This window comes from Anomalospiza imberbis, chromosome 14 (assembly GCF_031753505.1).
Source record: "Anomalospiza imberbis isolate Cuckoo-Finch-1a 21T00152 chromosome 14, ASM3175350v1, whole genome shotgun sequence".
NCBI lineage: Eukaryota > Metazoa > Chordata > Aves > Passeriformes > Viduidae > Anomalospiza > Anomalospiza imberbis.
In genome coordinates this window covers 12,317,590-12,337,131 of record NC_089694.1, presented here as the reverse complement: position 1 = coordinate 12,337,131, position 19,542 = coordinate 12,317,590, and the positions used below count along the sequence as shown (strand labels likewise).

The window sequence follows — 19,542 nt, the reverse complement described above, 5'->3', positions numbered from 1 at the left end:
TGCACATCCTGCTGTATCATCAGGGGCCTTAAATCCTCTTCTCGATGTATTTCCATAAATTAATCTATCCCTACCCTCTGTCAGTTTAAAGTCAGTCCCCCTTGTCCTGTCACTCCATGCCCTTGTCAAAAGTCCCTCTCCTGCTCTCTTCTAGCCCCTTTAGATACTGTAAGGTGCTATAAGATGTCCCCATGCCTTCTCTTCTCCAGTCTCAACAATCCCAATCTTCTCAGCATGTAATCACAGGAGAGATGTAAGGTGATAAGAAGCATCCTATTTCATTAGCTTGTTTTCAAGGTAGTGGTTTGCCTGCTTTCATGGAGGATTTTCAAGGAGCTGTTTCTAGAGATTGACAGGACTTGGACCTCAGACCTCTCCTTTCCCTGACCATCATCCTCTGTTTTCCTTCCACCACAGGATGCTGTTGGATCAGTCCATCCAAGCCATGATGCCCACAGCCAACAGCAGTTGCCAGCCTACGCAGAGCAGTGCCAGCAGGCAGCAAGGAAAGTGAGTCTCTGCTGGCCCTTATTTTCCTGCAGTGTCTTAGCAGGACACTTTATGGCACTGAAAAAGACATGAAAAAACTTGTACCTGGTCATGCAAACACAAATCATCTCAGTCTGACGTGAAACAAAAGTCTAGCCAGTTAGGAGAAATATGAGGATATTTTTTAATTACAAAGAACTTTATGATAAATGAAGTGCGTTTTTTAAAAAATTAAACATTTTCTGGCTTTTGCAAAGCATAAAATGCTTGACCAAGACATAGAGAAAATGTACAACCTTAAAAACCTTAATTTTCAGTAGTTCCAGTCCATGCTTTGTGGGCAGAGGGGAATCAGGGGCCTCCTGTCAGCAAGGTCTGCATGGTTTGACCAGCCCTGCTCCAGGCTGGTTCCTGCAGCAGCTGGGCTCCCCAGTGCCTATTCTGAGGGTGGGTCTGGGTGTGGGTTCTCACGCCTGGTTTTCCTCCTTGTGGCAGGTTTGTTGCAGAGCAGCAGACCCTGCCTCCCCCAGCACAGGTGCAGCCAGTCACCTGCAGCACCGTCCGGCCTCCAGCCCCGCCGCCCATCTTCTCCCCGTCTCTAATGATCCCACACACCAGCTTCACTTCCCACCAGGCCAGCACGCCAGTTCACCTGCACCAGTGGCCACAGCAGCAGGTTCAGCAGCACCGCCTCTACCTTCAGGTATTGGAGCAGAAGCAGGTTTCTGAGGAGGTACAGGGATGGCTTAGGGATGGGCTGGGGTTTTTTGAAGAAAAGGTTTGAAGGTTTGAAGGTTTTTTTTGGCTTATCTGACTGGTCAAACCTGGTCACAGCCTTTGCACATCCTCCATTCCCATTGTATCTCCACATAGCCAGGTGCTCAGCCTTTCCAGGCTGACTCTGCACCTGCTCAAGGCCATATTTTCAAATACCCAGTTTTTCAAACTCAGCTTTTCATCCAGAGGAGCTCTGGCGGGAAGCTTGCTGTAGTCATGAAAAATGATAAGAGAGAAAGTCTCTGGAAAACATGCCTCCTGCTGTTACATCTCACCAGAGCAAGGTTTTTATCAGCTGCCATCACAACTTCCTTTTAATAAAAGGGTATTACACAACACACATCTCTGGACAAGGTGATTTTGGTTTTTCAGCACACAATTTACATCAGTACATGCTAAACTAGTGACACCACCAAGGAAAGGGGTTGTTGAAAGTAATAATTCATCAGTAACACGCTCTCCAAGCCGTGCCTGGATGGCAGAGCTTAAGTTATAGTCCTCCAAGCAAAGATAGTAGAAAAGAAAGCAAGGAGTAGGTTCAGCTGAAAGCAGCCATACAGCAGGACTGGATTTAAAGTGAGAAATGAATCGCTGTTGTCAGCAAATGTGGGCAGGAGCTGTCCCTGCTTTGGGTATGTGTCCTCATGGGCTGCATTGCTGTCCTGAGGACCAGCAGTGTGGACAGCAGAATAATGATGCTGGAACAGATGAATAGCTCCAGGGCCACAGTAAACCAGAGTTTGATGACACAGTGCCTTTAACAGGGGGTGAAACAGCAAGTTCAGGTCTTTGAGGTACCAGGCATGGGTGGGAACAGGGTTACTCTAGGACCTCTTCCTTGGTTGGATCTTTCCCGTGAAAAATTAAAGTTGCACATCCTGCAGATGGTACCTCCAAGTAGCTTTTGGAGGTCTCCATTCCTGCTGGGCTCCCCAGGAGCCTGTTAGGACAGCTGGGTCCTGCTCCCCCTCTGTGCTCTCCAGGCTTGTTGGTTTTGCTGACACCAACAGCATCCTGAGGGGCACAGCTCATACCCTCAAGTTTAGGACTTGGTGCACACACTCTGGGGCATGAGTCTCATCATCAGCTCTGCAGCAGGACAGCTTGGTGGTGGGGCGGGGGACAGCTGGGTGGTGAGGCAGGTCTGACTGCTCAGATTTGTGTCTCCCAACAGATGCAAGGTCCTGAGCTGGTGCCTGGGGCTCCAACGCAGCGCATTTTCCAGCCGCCTCACACCCCACAGCAGAACCCCTTGAGCTACTTCCTCCACCCGCAGCAGCAGAGCCACCACACACAGGGCCAGCCCTGCAACCTGCCTGACCTGCCCGAGATGCAGCTGCCCTGAAAGTCACTGCTGGGAGAAAAGGACCACACGGCTGCAGCCGCTGCACCCGGGCGCACGCAGGAGAGCACGACGCCATCAGAGCACGGCACGGGAGAGGTTGGGATGATCTCTGACAGGGATGCATGGCTGCAGGGACCTCGTTTGTTGGGATTTCCATGCAGCCAGCCCATGATGCTGCTCTGGCAGCAGGGTGTGCCCTGGCCCAGCACTGTGGTGCCACTGGAAGTGGTGGCTTTCTTCCTGCAGGGAGGGCAGGTATCAGGCCATCGTGAAGCTCGGTTTGCAATGGAAAAAAACCCTTTTCCATTCAGGACTTCAATGCTGAAAGTCACTGTGAATTTAAGCCCAGCATTTGGAGCACATAGACTGTACCAGTCCGCAGGACACCCGTGGATTACCATGTACATAACTCGTTTTGCTGTAGTAGGTCCATTGTGAATTCTTTTTCCTTTTTCTATACCTCAGTCCCGCAGGTTTTTTTTCCAGGAGTTTGGATAATGCTGCTAATTTACATAACACCACTTTTGCCTGAATTTCTTACTGTTGTTATACCAGCTCACATCGCAGCTAGTTCAATATTTGTCGTGTTTTATTTTTGGTTAACAAGTGAAGATAAATTTGTATGGTTTTTACTCCCTGTAGCCAAATATTTTTCAGGTTACAGACAAAGAATCTTTAATCCTTTTTTTTTTTTTTTTTTCAAGTGATGTAGTTGTAAATGTTTCTATTCATAAAAACAAACAAACATGCATAGAACAGCATATGACAGCAAACTTTGTGGTTTTGCTAGGTCATGTTTCAATTTGGCAAACCCAAAATGTATCATCACAACACACGATGTTACAAGCCCATAGGGTCAGCAATAAATTGTATTTTTGTAAATTGTCACTTTTTAACTGTAAGTTTATATTTATGAATTGAAAAACCAGTTTATTCTTCAGTGGGTGTATAGTTAAGTGTCCCTACTGTTTGTGTCTTTCCAAAGGAAAAATTTAAAAGTACATTTTTGGAGTGTTAGTAGCTGAGTACTAACTTTGGGCATTGTTAAAGCCCAAATGTAGATGGGTTTGGCCATTACTATAAACTTTGCAAGGCAGTGAAGGCAGTGGTTAGTTAGGACCAGGTCCATCTAGCAGTAAAGCTCTAGCTGGCAGACAGAGCAAGGTTTAGAGAGGAGTTAGTTCTTAATGTTTAGTTCCTAATGTCTATTGAAACCAAGTAAAGAATGCCTGGTTTTGCCTTTTTTTTTTTTTTCTTTTTAATATGGTGTTTTGGTTTTGGTTTTTTGTTTTTGGGTTTTTGTTTGTTTGTTTGTTTGTTTTTGTTTCCTTCTTTTCCTTCTGCAAGCCTCCTTCTGGGCCCCTTGCAGCACTGCAGCAGCTGGTGCTCCTGATGTTACTGGCGGGGCAGCTTTTGGCACAAGCAGCTGCCAGTAGCCCTGTGTTTCAAGAAAAGGGCACAGCAGGGCTCCTCCAGCCCTGGGGCACCAGGGGCTGTTCCCAGCAGTTCCTCCTGGGGAAGGGGATGGGGTTTGATGTGCCACATTGCCTGGGGGAGTGGCAGTGGGGGGATAGGCTGCTGGAGCTGGGGTCAGCCAGGAGCTTTCAGGGACTGGTGCAAGGCCCTGGGGTGCTTTGGTGTTTTGGCCAGTGCAGAGGTGGATTTGTGAACAAACGCTGTGCCAAGCCCTGGCTATTCATGGGTCCCCTCCTTTGGGCAAAAGCAGCTGCACGGGTCAGCTTTGACTGGGACATTGAATGCACAGCTCCCTGGGCTACCAGACATGACGGATAGATGGACCATGGGTTGCAGAGCTGGCTACATGCAGCATTCTGGGGAATGTAGCTGGCCACAGAATGGAGGCAATGAGATGCCTGACAGCCTGGGGTCCACTGTCAGGGCTTGTGCCTTGTCAGCACAGTCCCTGGCTGGGCCCCTGCCCACACAGCACATGCAGCCCATGCAGCTCCTGGGTGCTGGGCAGCCAAGCAGCTGCTCTTGGACACGGTCTGAGCCAGCCCCGCCATTTCAAACCAGGACAAGAAATCGTGGCTACAGCAGAGCTATGGGCCAGGGCCACCTCAGGGGTAGAGGGATTTGGAACACCTGCCTTTGTGGGGCAATCTGGAGCTGAAATAATAACACCTGGGACTTTGCTGCTCTCCAGGTTTGTTCCATAGGAAGGGTCAGCACAGAGCCTTCAGGATAGGAAACTTTTGTTTTTAGAGCACTGTTAGTTTTAGGGTCTCCCTCTCTCCATTCTAGTGCAGCGGTTGTTCATGAGGATGCAGTAGGAGGGGGTTGTATTTTGGGGAGCTGTTTGTGGCATTTTTTTCCACCATAGCCTTGGCACATAACATTAGAGGGGAGGCAAACATATATCTGTGTCAGGGCTCCAGCATTGCACAGTTTGTGGCTCAGGGTGGCTGGCTGGAGGGAAAAACTGTGATTTCCCTGGCTTCCCCATTAAACCTGCATCACCCCAACACATCCCTATGGCTGGTCTGCAGTGTCCCACCATCACACAGCACAGCCGTGGCTGGTGGCAATCAAATAGATCTCAGAGGTGGTGGTGGTTGGGGTCAGGGGCTTGAGGTATTTTTTTTAACAGGGCTTGGTAGGGAGGTAGCTGAGGCAGAGCAGTTTAATGGCATTGCTGTGGCTTTGACAGTGAGTCCAAAAAAAAAAAAAAAAAAAGGTTGGGAAGGGGTTCTGGGGGAGGTGGGGGACAGTGGATGCACCAGATAGGGCCGTGCCCTGGGCACAGCCCTGCTGATGGCAGCCCTGGGCTGCAGGGACAGAGGGCTGGGGGCACAGCCCCTGCTCACAGCTCCCAGCGAGGAGCACAGGAGCTTGGTGAGGATGTTTACATGTTAGACCAGCCTTGCTAAAACCAGAGACCTAAAAACGCACTTTATCATGTGCCCCCCTTATTCTCAGAGCCCCCCCAGCCACTGGCCTCGCTGCTGGTGGGTGGGGGCTGCACATCCCCAGGCACTGCCTCGCGGGTAGGGCCGTGTTTTCTCAACATGCTCCAAAGGACAAAATCCCACTGACCCTTTCTGGGGCTTGCTTGGTCTTCGCTCAGTCTGCCTCCAGCCAAGGGCAAGGCTGAGTCAGGGCCAGAGGGGGTTTTGCCTTTTATTGTCACTCTCAAAAAAATAGATGGATAAAAATTCTCTTTATTCAGGTTGATTTGTATTTGTTTACCTCGGTGTTAGCTATGACCTGTGCTTTTATGACTCATTTGGAATTGAGGGTTGCTGGTGGGTTTGGTTCACGCCCCCCCAGCCTCCTACAAGAAAACGTAAGTGTGACTTGTTGGTGACAAGCAGAGGGCAGGGATGTGACTGATGGCAGCAGGGTTGGCCTCCAGTGTCGGTGTTGACCTATCAGTCATAAATGTTCTGAGGTTTTCTAGTACACAAGTACCTATATACCATAGCTATATATAGATATACATATTTTTAATATACATTTATATGTATGCAGATGTATATCTATATATAAATATATATAGGCCACACAATTCCAGACCTCTGAAAACACAGGCAGCTTTAAATAATAAAGTCTTGCACTTTTAGCGTATTTGTACATATAAGCTAAAGCCTGGTGGGTATAATCAGGCTGATTTGACAAACACAATGAGAAGTTATTGTATATATTGTATATAGTCCATGCAAGAAAAAAAAAAAAGAAAATAAGAAAAACTCTAGAATTGAGTATAAATCTTGGTTTATTTTATATGATGTTGAATATAAATACATTTATAAATGTTACTATTCTTAAAAGTATTTTGTAATGGGAAAAAGTAAGTGTCTTATGAAGATGAACAGTAAAGATTTTATTCTTGTTTTGAATCTATGTCCCTGCACAGCTCCATTGAATGGGAGCCCATGCATTTTGACAAGCTTTAAACAGATTGTACATAGTATTTAAAAAAAAATTAAGAAGAAATAAAATAATACTTTAGGACCTCTTACACACTATGTACTCTTGTTATTCCCTGGGTGGTGTGGGTCTGTTAGGGATCAGGATCTGATCTCTACTCTCCAGGAGAGACAAGAGCAGCAGCCATTGTGTCCCTGTGCATGGACAGCTGAAGGGATGGGGCTCAGGACAAGAACTGGGATTTCCATGGCCAGTGCCAGAGGCAATAGGAGCAACACATAAATTAGAAAGAACCAGGCATCAGGGTCTGCACACTGTTTGAATTTGGATGGACAAAGCAAGTGCCAGTACTCAGCAGCTCAGCACTAAAGCCAGCTCACGTTTCAAAATCCAGGTCTCCATTTTTCCTGCTCTTCTGGGAGGCTGCTGTCCCAGCAGGGGCTTTGGCTTGCTCCTTGTTTTGCAAAGCACTGACTAAATGTGGCTTTAACATGACCAACACTCTTGAAGGAACTTCAGCAGGCCATCACAGGAAATAATAGTGCCTCAAACACAGGGTTTTTTTTCTTAAGGGAAACAATATTTTATTTAACACCCCATTTGTCTTACAGTACCTCTGCATACAACACATTGTATAAAAGCCAGTCTGTCAACACAAACATGTGCTGCCGTCTTGGTAAAGTGACAAAAATATAGCAAAAAAGACAAAATAGCCTATTTTTCTGGAAAAAAGTCAGAGTATTTCCTTCTGTTTTAGTCCAGATAACAACAGCAATCAAAATCAAGAACCTTGTATGGTACAATTGGATGAGAAACTTCTGATAAAATCAACACACAGCTATTTCTTAGTCACTATGGTAGCAAACTCTTCTAAAATTACATTATTATTTAGCCATTAGAGTGATGAACAAGTGGCTTGGTTTAGAAATGGATGGAAACAGATTTTTCTGTATCACATGGCAGCAGCTACTTCCATGTCCTGGAAAATGCTACCGGTTTAATTACCATCAGTTGTCTCCCATGGTGGAAAGAGCTGGTATTTTTATAATTTGAGCTATTCCCTCCCCTCACGTGCCCAAGCCCTGAGCTGGGCACACAGAGGCCAAGCAGCCAGTTCCTTGTGGGAGTCAGGGCTGTCACCGGTCACCCAGAGCACAGGGAGCAGCATCAGGCTCCAGAGCAGCACACTCCATATGGCAAGACCAGGAACATCACAGCTCTGCTGGCCGTCCCCAGGCTACTGATTACCTCTGACAAAAGGCATCTTAGCACACAGCAACAGCCCAGCCACAAGGAGGGACTGTGCAGTGTCCCCCATGGGCACTGCCAGTGTTGCAGGGCAACCATGACGTAGCTGCCAAGTCACACTGCAGCAGGCACTGCAATTGTCAAGCTGGACAAACGGCATCAGTAGCTGTAGCAATCTACAGCTGTCTACTTTGTACTGAATGGTGCACCTTCATATATTTCCTATGACTGAACCTGAAAATAAAGGCAGAAAACTTCATGGAAACTCACAGAAAAAAAAGTAACACCAGGTGAGTGAAATGACACAATAGAATTCACTTAACCAAGCTGCTTCCTGTTCATGTGCACACCCAGCACCCTCAGGTGATGTGCTGGGAGTCCGGGGCCATCTCTGCATCACCAACTTCACCTGGCCAATAAGCAGCACAGCACAGAGATCTCTGTCCCTGACTGTGCAGGGCTTTGAAGTCAAGGCATCACTCTCCAGGAGTGAAGGACGGGAACAGGCTGCTGTTGCTCTAGCTCTGCCAGTCCCAGCTAAACCTGCATCTATTTGTTAGCCAGCCTGTCTGGAATAGGGATGGAAGGAGCTGGAATAGGAAAGGGAAGGAAAGAAGCTAGACACAACTCCAGAGTTCCTCTGACACAAGCAGAGTTCAGCTTATGGTACACTGAGGTACTAGCTCAGCAAACATACCTCTGGGTTCACTCCTTGGAAATCAATGGCTGGCACTTGCTACACCTACCTCTCCCAAACAATCAGCCCATGATCCAGAGGTTCCAAAAGGAAGAACAAGGCAGCTGGGCCATTGCCTGAGTGCTGCCAGCCTATTGGAAGTGACCTCACTCCTCCCTCCATCCTGCTGAGACTGGATGCCTGGTCACTGTGACTAGTCTTCCTGGATCAGCCTGCAGGTGTATTACAGGAACAATTTAAAGACACCACTCCTTTTGGGAAAAAACATCAATAAATTGAACAAAATATCCATGCAGTTAATAAAAATTAGCATTCCCCCCAACATCATCACCTTAAATCTATTTTGATAGCTATGCTCTTCAAACATGGATCTGACATCTGACAAGAGCTACTACCCACCTGGCAAAGGCTCTGCAGACTCTTGGGTGGGCTCTAATAGAAAAGGGTATTGTACAAACTGAGCACCTTTTTACAACCAGGTAACAACAGAAGGTTGTTGTACTTTGCAAGTTCCTTCACCTTATTCTGCACTTAGATCTTCACATCTGGGATCTCAATCAAAAAAGTCCTTGAGTTTTAAGACTTTCATATCTCTGTGACTTTGATTAGCAAATAGTTCACAGCTTTGACTACTTGTTGACATGAACAGTACCTCTCATAAATCTACAGAAGCTTTTGGTATGGGCAGCTGTATCTGTTCTCATGAGGCTCCGTTAATTTCATCATGGCTATTAGCAGAATTACTCACTGATCAAACCTTATCTGGGTACATCCTGGACTAGAAAAACATTATCATCTGCTTTGTATTTCTAAACAACTTTGTGAAAACATTTTTAAAAAGTAATACAGTGTGGCCCTATCCATATCCATATAAATGGATAAATTAGTTTTTATATTTTATACATAAAAATACAAATCAGTAGCATATGCATATTCTGTCAACTGCAATTACTTTGTGAAGGCTTCTGAAAAAAGCTCCCTCATTCTCCACATTTATCATATAGCTCTTGGACTTCTTTAGTAAAACTTTATTTTACATTAATACCTGAGAGTATTGAGGAGAGTGTAAGACATAATTAATAAATTTAACACCAACTGCAATGATGGCACTTCGCAAAGTGCCTGTAACACATCAGAAATTTGTTTTATTCTTCATTCACACTAGCATTGCACAAAAAGCCTCCGAAAGATACAATCCCCATTCTGCTTCTTTAAAAAAACATGCACAGGATAAAAAATAATGCTGCTCTGCAGAGAAAGATTGTCACACAGGCTTTGGAAACAGATATTTTAAACTAGTTTAGCAAGACTCCCCACTTACTTTGCTGTTGTTGTTAAAATACAAGCTCTTTCTCTCCTTTTCTAAATTCCTTCTAGTACCAGCTACCAAAGATTCAAGGTCAACATTTCTCAGGTTTTACACGGGCAGAGCTTTCCTCCACAGGGTCTCTACTGTATCATATTTTATATATTAAAAATTTCAAATCAGATTCAAGGGGATTTTCTTGTTGCCTTGAATCCTGACAGATGGAAAATATTACAGCAGCAACAATCCAGAGTGCTATAGAAAAGCAACAGCAATTATTGGGTTGAGATACGGATGCAGGGTAGGCAAAGAAGCAGCTGCAATCTGTCCCTAAGCAGCTCAATAGTCAACACTCAGCTACAGGTGGCCTGTGCTTGGGCTTTCCAAACACCAGCAAAACTCCATATTTCATCAACATGCTCCTAGGAAGCCAACAATGTCTCCCTTTGCCAGATAAACTACAACCACCCTGTGGTCAGACAGATTTAGCCATTGCTTTCCCCTGATTTTAAACAATCATTATTAGTTTATGCATCCTTGTGCAGCCTGGATGACCAAATAAGCTTCCATTCTTTTCACCTTCTCTTGGTAGGAGGATTGGTATGAAAATGGGAAAAAGAGGCTGGAATCTACTGGAGTCCAGACCCATGGGTAACATCAAAGCAGAGGAATTGTGAGCAGGGCAACTTCCTTTTCTAATCTCATGGTGCTGTGCTACCACAGCCTCTGTTCTTAGTCTTCACCCTGCTTTGGCCCCAGTCCACAAGCAAATTGGAAATAACTAATTAATGTGGAAGACAACCTCCAAGCTGTTGACACTCCTTTAAAGTGAAAATGGGAAAAAGTCATTCCTTTTATCACAGTAATAGAAAAGAACCTGGAGAACACCTTCTCTAACAGTGATTCAGGCAGGTTTGCAACAGGTACACATCCAGTATCTCCAAGCAATGCTGCATTTTTTAATAACATGGTAAAGGCAGTTCATTATTCAGTCCCTATTTTGGATTGAAAGTTATGAACAATGCAAGAAAGTGACTGTGCTTCAAACTATTTTTATTTACATTACATACCAGTAATCTGATACTTGAAGCAATTCTTCAAACTTCATTTCCTATGTCAACACCAGACTTGATTTCCATAGTTACAGCCTTCATTTGTAAGCACTTTATGTAATTCATTCAGAGTCAAATGTAAAGAAAATTACACTCTGGTTCTTGCTTTAAGTTGTAAATTTTTAGCACTCTCTATTTTAGCTTTTATGTCATGAGGTTTTTCAAAAAATCTCACAAAGGCTGGTTCATTTAATAAGGATGCCAGAATCTGCTCAAAGGCAAAAGACCATTCATGGTTCCCTTCTAAACTCTGTGCTCTACAGCCTTCAGTCTGCTCAGAGCTGTTTTCCTCCTGCCTCTCTCTGGGCACTTCAGCAGCCACTTCTGTAACAGCAACTGGACTTTTGACAGGTGACATGGGACTCTGCAGTCTTCTGCCAACTTCTTCCATTTTCAGCAGGAGGCTGGTCACCACCGCGATAGCCCGATACAAGAGCTCCTCCTCAGGATCCCCATGGAACAGATTGTAGAGAGTTTTTGAGAACTGGATGAACTGAGACTACAGAGAGATACAGAGGAGACTGCTCAGAGAAGAGCAACACAACTGTTCTGTTTCACCACCTGCTGTATTCTGAGTGCAGTGCCTGCCGCTGCCTGGCACCTGGTGCAGCTGCTCTAATGACAGCATGGACTAGCCCTGAGAAACCTATGTGTGTCTCAAAGGCCCTCTCTTGATACATTACAGCAGTTTTAAAAAGCCAAAGATTAATGATTGATGTGAAGATTTGAAATTAAAGGGATTCTACAAATCCTTCAAAAATACTGTAATAGGAGTTAAAGGGTAAACTTTCATGACAAAATAGACTTAAATAAGACTCAGACAGTTTACCTGATTCATTCTTGGCAAATCCTTGACATTTTCTTCCTTTTTAAGAAGTTCATCTTGCCATTGCTTCAGATATGCCTGAATATCAACCTTCCCCTTCCCTTTTTGAAGGAGAAGAAGTAGGAAAAAAAAAAAGTGAACAAACAAGAACTGAGACCTTCCCATGAGGGATGATAAGCAAAAGAACTGGCATCTTCAATGTCATTCCTTCTCAACAGAGTGGTGGGGCCAAGGACTTACACAGGACAAGAGTTTACTTTTGCCCTTTTGCTGCCATGACTACACTTACATAAGAGGACAGAATGTTAGCAGCACACTAAGTCTGATGTTACTTAATATACTCTGTCACCACACACTTTCCCAGCTCTACTTCCCCAAAAGACACAGTTACCAAATATGCCACCAGGATTCTTTTACCTTTTTCTGGGCTGCTCTTCAAAGAATCACTTTCAAGATTATCCCCAACAGATGAAACTACAATTTAGGGGAAAAAAAAAAAAGTTACTTAGTTCAGAAAAGAGAGCCAATGTTACATTTCCCTTATCATAAATTCCTTCCTTAAGGCACAAGACCCTCAATGTTCTCATCACAGATTAGGTCAAGAAGAAACCACATGGTAAAATCTGCATGCTTTCTATAAAAATAGAAGCCATTGTGAGGCAGAAGATCACCAGTGAAAATGCTATCAGTTAAATAATCTTTATAGTGTTCAGGGTTCACAAATTGAAGACCAGCTGGAACAGTACCTATATATTGTCTACTTTGGGCAGATTTTTAAAACCAAAAAGGAATCTATCTTCCCTATAAAAATCCCACAGGTTTCAAGAGTATTTGAAACAGATTATTTTATCAACTACATAAATTTACTAAACCTTTTCAGCTCACATGATCTAAAATGAAAGCAAAGAATTTCAAAATTCCTATGCGCCTCAAAGTAAGTATGGATTTGGTATTTTAATTCTTGAGGCAGAAAACACCATTCCTTTATGTCCAGGATGCAAAAATGAAACAGCTATCACTTCAACACTGCAACAGGCTGCCCACGATGCCAACCAAATACACTGCCCTATTTCCATGTAAACACCCGCAGGCCTCTGAATTCAACCATCAGATGAGCTATCCACAAACTCTGCACAAGTTTATTAAATTGTAATTATCTACAGAAGCTCTTCACAAAGGATTCTGTTAACAGGGATATGATTTACTGGATTTACTAGTTTCCAGAAGAAAGCTCCCCATTTTTCACAGGGCAATTAATAGATTCCTTCTAGTATTCTGCAGGCAAACCCTCACACTCTGGAGCTTACCACTGAGTTGGCTGAAGTGGATCAGTTCTTCTTTTGAAAGATCATCCCCTTTGGAAGGGCTTAGAGATTCTACTTCAGTAAAAGCTGCAATAAATGATTAAATAAAGTGGGTTCATGGTGCCCAGGCATTACCAAAGCAGTGATCACAATGAAAAAACCAAAGACAGCTCTTCCCAAATGTCACTGTTTCTCACTTACCTGGAGGGATGTGCAACTTAAAAAGAAACTTGAGTTTGTCAGTGAAGCTTCCATTATACATCGTATCTGTTAGGGGAAAGGACAAAGGACAGTCTATTCAACTGGACCAAACTTTAGAACACCCTCTTAACTTAAACAAATACAACCCAGGGAGCTGGGACACATGCCCAACCTTACAGGGAGTATAATTAGATATGAAGCTTAAAGAAAGCTCTATCACCTGTGGCTGAGCCTGGGGTTAGCCGACACTAATGAAACACTAATAATGCCTATGACTTACCAAAATAAAACCACAGCACCAAAAGAAATAGAGCACTAATGTCTCAGCATTTCCCTTAAATTTTTGTTTCCTGAACATACCACTTTGAAAACAAGATGAAAGGAACAGAGCAGTGAGCCAAGAAAACTTTCAGTTTCCCAGAGGAATAAGGCATTGGTCATCCTGCACAATCTGTGTAAAAGATGACTTAGTATGAAGATTTATCATAAACCAAACAGGCTGGGCAATGAGATCAGACCATTCTTCATTTGTGGATATTTTGATGGCCAAGCCATATTTAAATTTAATCTCCAAGAGGAAATTATTCTGTTTGTAATAAAAAAAATCACACTATTTGACCCTGTGTTAAGAGACTAAATCTCCTTAGCTTTTTTATAGAGTATGGAAGGTCATACACCCCAGGACTACTCCCAGGAGCCTCGTGAATGTGCTCATGTATGTTTTGTTGCCATACCAAGAACACAGGCAAATTGTTTGAAGTTTATAAGGCAGTTGGAACTCTCATCCATCAGTCGGAATGTCCACAGAGCCAGAGAGTCTCTGTTTGCACAGTGTGACCAGGGGCTCAGGAGATGGCAGAGAACCCTGAACTGTTGGCAATCAATCCGGTACTGCTCAAGGTAGGGCAGGCTGGCATCATGATGTTGCAGGACAGGACTATTTACACTCCAGTAACAGGAAAGAAAATGCTCCTTCTGCAAAGCAAAGATAAAACATTACGTTTCAGGAAACAACAAGTCTCTCTGGGGGAAAGATGTGAAGAGTTAACTATATAATCAGTATGGCATGTAAAACATATACTGAGTCCAACCTTTATCTCTATTTACTAAAACCATTTCAAAGGCTACTGTTAAGATAGCTGTTTGGTAAGTGAGGAAAATGGCACATTACCTTGAATAATTCATAAAGCTCTTCAAGATCACTAGGACTGAATTTTACTTCTTGAGACACAACACGTAGCTGAAACAAAGTCAAGAAAAAAATAATTGATGTGTCTTCCCTCTTTGGAATAACATTGTGGGAGACTTAACTTTACATTAAGAGACACTGTTTGCATATTCCAGGTTTTGGCATGTTACAAATAGAAGTAAGAATAGCACTTTATTTTAAAAAGTAATCAGAAGATTATAGATTAAAATAAGTAATTTCTCAAAAAAAAAAAGAAAAGCTTAAGCTAGTCACATTACTAACATACACAGAGCCTACACTATGAAACCCAGGAGATAAACTCAATTATTTATAACAACATAACATATAGCTTCCTTTAAATGGGCAAATATATGTTCAGCTCTCAACAGTGAAGCTGAATCCTCATTTTTTTAAATTAAAAAAAATTGTTCACAGCTTTTAAAAAACAAAGTTTGCTGTAAGACCAGCTTCCAACTTCACAATATAAATGTTTTGTAAAATTAAATACAACAATACCATCTTGGCATAACCACCAGCATTTAGTTTCTGTTGCTACAAGCCACATTTACTACAGAGAGAAGCACTAAGTGGTGGACAGACTAGTATTATCATCAGGTATTGGAAATTAGCCACTGAAGAAAACAGGCAAACAAAGGAAGCTCCTCACAACCTCCACCTTCATTGAGCAGTCTGAATTGAAAGGATGAGATAGGTAGATGGAGAGCTGCCACATTACCAGACATTCATACACAACAGAGACAAAAAGCAACCCCTGCTGAATGCACTGCAATAACCTCTTCAGTGCTGCTTCCCAGAGTAAAAATGCAGGTGTGTAATTGTTTTGCTGTATGGCGCTCTGTGCCTCTAAGAGAACAGTACTAACATCATCAGATAGAAATATAGGTCAGCCTGTTCCAATCCACACAAAGTGTGAGAGATGTGCCAGCCTTTTGAAGTGGTTGGCAATGGTGCTACTTGTAACAAGACCAGAAGGTCATGCTGTGATTTACAGCCTGAAAACATCACAGGCCAAGCCTCAGTTAACAGACACCCTGCAGACACGAGGGGGTTCAGTATAAAATCATATATTTGGCCTGGAAACTGCAGCTCTTCTCAGAACCTTTCAAAAGGGAATGAATTTTATCAGGGAGAAGGCTGAAACTCTTCCAAGTCACTCACCACATTCTGCTTGGTCGTAGTTTCCAAGGTCTGGATCACATAAAGCCTGTTCCTGCAGCGCAAGCTCTCAACGTCCTCATAGCGAATATCACCGTATCTCTAAGGAGAAAAGCACCACTCCATGCAATCAACTGTTGGGAGACACATCTAAACAAGTACCTTTGTCTCTCTTGCGTCCAAGCACAATATAGATACAATGGAAGATCACAGAAACTCTGAGGAAAAAATAATTTATTAGAGCACTAACATTCTCCTTAACCAGTGTAAAAAGGGTGTTTAAAAGTGTTTCAGAGAGCAACAGAGAAAGAAGGAACTGGAGTAGTTCCCTGTGTGGGAAGAAAAAGGAAGGGATTTTACTGTGTGTTGGCTCTATACCCAACTCTGTTACCACATGGTGATTACTACTGCAAGGCAGCAAAGTCTAAGATGTGCATGTTTTCAGGCACTGAAGTTCACTCTAGTGAAATCAAGAAATCTGCTAAGTAATTTCTGAATCATTTCTGGCTACCTCTGTAATTTCTGAAGGACATGAAAGGTATCTGAGCACTGGAGTGAATAAATGCATTTATCTTTAAGGAAAAGTGGGATAGGAGGCAAGAACTAGAAACAAATTACCGGAGAAATCATGGAACAAATTATTAAACGATTAAAATCTAAACAGAAACTAGTTGATCAAAACAGGACAGCATTCTTTATCAAGACCATGTCAAATCAATTAAATTTCCTTTTATGAGGAAATTCAGTAGATTCAACTTCTCTTCTGTAAGTTTTTTGGCACTTTTCAGCAGCACAGGCAATCAGGAAGACATGGCCTAACCATGACCACCATGCACCATGGGCAAAACTGTTTCTAATAACAAGCTTTGAGAACAAATGAGTGATAAACAACCAAATTAGGCAGGATTTCCAGAAGCTTTTCCTCCTGCAGTGTGTTTATCTCCTTATCAGTAATGCCTTTTAAACAAGATATGAAAAATTGCAACACAGACAAAAGAATCTGAGCACATTAACTTTGATGAAAGGTTAAAGGAACTGGCTGTATTAAATCTAGAAAAAGAATAGATCTGGCAACTCCCTTTTAGAAGGGCAATCTGTTAAAACTCATTCTTCTCACTTAGAGTCATGATGAGGCTGGACTCAACTGGGCAGCCTGATCTAGCTGTCCCTGGTCACTGCAGGGGGGGTGGATTAGATGGCCTTTAAAGGCCCCTGTCAACACAAACTATTCTGTAACTGATTCTATGATCAGACTTGAAAGGGTAAATGATGAACAACCACCTAATAGCAACAAGGAATTACAGAGAAAACCACAGCCAGCTCTCATCAATAGTGCTTTATGAACATCCAAGAGAAATTATACTCAATATTTTCCTACATGGGCAGAGAAACCCTATGATGGACGAAAGTTTTTGCAGATTTTCTTTTGTGGAACTGCTTTAATAACACTAGACTTTTTAAAGGATGATCTGGGTGGATGCTGGACAGGAAGCTGAACTGGATATGCTGTTGAGTTTTCTTCCAGAACTGCATTTCTATGTTCCTGTGGAGACCACTACCAGCATCCCTCTGGTTTGAAACAAAGTGGAAGCAGAGAGAAATTGCATCTCTGAATCATAACTCATTCTGGTTATGACTCATAACTGGTTATTCAGGCTCATAAGTGGTCTGGCTTCTGAGCAATAGTATTGGGCAATGGCCTTAGTAAGAATATATATATAATATATGATGAAAATCTGAATTAATGTGATAAAATGTTATACAGTCTTCCATTCTCTGGGTAAACATGACTTCTTCATGCCTGATTAGACTGCCAAAGAATCTGCATTTGTGCATGAGTTAAAGGAATTAAACTGAACTACATTTTAAAATTCACTTAAACTCATTTATCTTGTGAACAGCTGTATAAACAACAGTATCACAGAGAGTAACTCTGTTCACTTCTTCATAATTTGTAACCTATTTGCAGAATGACAACTCTCCATTGCAGCAATCTTCCCATTTCAAAAATTGTTTTATTTTATTTCCACAGTGGTATGAAAATAAAACTCCTCACCAGACCACAACTTTGTTGAAATTACCTGTCTGGTCAAAATGGAAAGCAGGAAATTGACTCTTACTTTGTATGAGCAGCTCTCAAATATGAGATATTTGCCAGCACTGAAGAAACTCAGTTTCAACTGAAGACTTGAATTTGAAACTGAATTTGCATAAGAAAAAGGGGCTGTGAGGTAGAAACTGGGATATGGGCCTAGGAACAGGGCTGTTATTTTGGAAGTGGAAGATTCAGGTTCAAAGATCTGCCTAAAACAATGTTCAAAAGCCATATCAGACACTATTGATTTGGTGCCATCTCCAGCAGAAGAAAGTGAGTTTTTGTTTTTCAGTCATGATTCCATCTCTGTGAAAGCTTCAACTTACACTTCTGAATGCAATATATAGCACTTCATTATTTACTGTCTCTAGTCTCTATTCTGCAAATATTCATCCTCACTTTGAACTCTCAACCATTTTTTCAAGAATCTTACAGGGTTTTCCTAACATGATTCTTCAGTATAACATTCTTTTAAAACAATACTATAACAGAACAGACTTTTGTATGACCAGCCCAGTGCTATAGAGACAGTTCCAAAAGAAACTGAGTTTCCGATTCTTGACACTGTGTTACCCCATTAAAAGTAGCATCATCTTAGAAAAAAAAAAATCAAAGAAGGCATTTTCTAAATTGTACAAATTACAGTTAGTTAATCTTTTCTGAGTCAAGGTCAGGACACTTTTTCAAAATAGATATACTGTGGATTTTTTTACTAAAAACATTCCAACTGTGAACCAGAAAACAAAATAAGTATCACCCAAATAAAAGAAAGCAGTTAACAGAAAGAGCAAAATGTGACCATCTTTTCTCTCAGCTTGCCTTTCACTTCTGGTGGGCTGAGCAGAAACCTATCTACAAATAGATTCATACTCTGATTCACATCATGGCAAGGGAAAAGAATGTCTCATGGAAATCTGGGGAGAAAAAGGAGAAACTAGATCTCCTCCCCAATGCAGAGCTCCAAAGCTTAACATTGCAGAAAGTAAACTTGCAAACTGAAAGAAAGTAATTAAAGAACATAGTTGGTCTTCTTCACTCAATACAACTCTAGAGGGCATTTAAGCCATACCATAAACTTCTCAAGTACACAGCTTCCCATATGCATTGTTATGTCAAAAGTTACTAGTATCTGCAATGTGCAGTAATCAGTCTCAAATTAGTATAACATAAAGGCTGTTTCTGCTGTATTTTGTCATTTAGTTACCATACTAACAATATTAATGAGGGATGGCAATACATGACCAGTGATGAATCTTGGGAACTCCACTCAGGACAGACTAGAAAGCACCTTCCCAGCAGTTAAAAAGCCACAACAACAGAAAAGCAAACCCATCCCATAACCTATAAGGTTTTCAGTGAGGCTCAGCAAAGTACAAAGCCAAATTTCTACCAATCCAGACAGATTTTCTACCCTAGTTTGTACAATGCAACTGCACTGTTTCAAAGCAGCCCATGAAACATTAGCACTGCATGGGATGCAAAAACATGCCCACAAAAACACATACTTCATTTGACTCTCGGATCAGATCAGTGATGTCCACTTTTGGATGGTCACTCTTTGCATCACTGAGGTTGGAGCCCTGCTGCACAGCTGGAGGTAAAGGACTGTCTTTGTTAGTGACACTGTCAAAAAATCTGCACAAAGCAAACACATGAGAAATCAGCAGGAACCAGTTTATCACAATAAAACAATAATATTGGCATCTACGGAAGAAAAAGCGTGTAGAGAATGGGAAAAAATAAAGAATATCAGTCAGTAGTACAAACATGCTATAATAGTAACAAAAATCCACAAACATGGGAATTACCCACCCAGAGGAGGTTGTAGAACTTCTAGCCTTGGGAGTTTTTAGGACGGAGCTTATGTGATCTAGCATTAGCAGCAA

The 19,542-nt window shown here is 42.4% G+C and overlaps 2 protein-coding genes across 11 annotated transcripts in view; one reads left to right on the top strand and one right to left on the bottom strand.

The window, feature by feature from the left end:
- PASD1 (PAS domain containing repressor 1) overlaps nt 1-2,707 on the top strand; it is a 100,787-nt gene extending 98,080 nt beyond the window's left edge. For all 7 annotated transcript variants that reach the window (XM_068204948.1, XM_068204949.1, XM_068204946.1 and 4 more), the window contains 3 exons: nt 418-510; nt 985-1,192; nt 2,441-2,707. In XM_068204948.1, coding sequence (XP_068061049.1) covers nt 418-510; nt 985-1,192; nt 2,441-2,611 — 472 coding nt within the window. In that variant the 3' untranslated portion in view covers nt 2,612-2,707. The remainder of the gene's footprint in view (nt 1-417; nt 511-984; nt 1,193-2,440) is intronic.
- A 3,622-nt stretch (nt 2,708-6,329) lies between these two features.
- Nucleotides 6,330-19,542, bottom strand: part of TBC1D8B (TBC1 domain family member 8B) — a 33,339-nt gene continuing 20,126 nt past the window's right edge. For 2 of the 4 annotated variants that reach the window (XM_068204943.1, XM_068204944.1), the window contains 9 exons: nt 19,162-19,291; nt 15,565-15,663; nt 14,368-14,436; nt 13,931-14,171; nt 13,197-13,262; nt 12,999-13,082; nt 12,109-12,165; nt 11,695-11,792; nt 6,330-11,364 (listed from right to left, as the gene is read on the bottom strand). In XM_068204943.1, coding sequence (XP_068061044.1) covers nt 10,954-11,364; nt 11,695-11,792; nt 12,109-12,165; nt 12,999-13,082; nt 13,197-13,262; nt 13,931-14,171; nt 14,368-14,436; nt 15,565-15,663; nt 19,162-19,291 — 1,255 coding nt within the window. In that variant the 3' untranslated portion in view covers nt 6,330-10,953. The other 2 variants (XM_068204945.1, XR_011004127.1) reach the window with 2 other exon arrangements.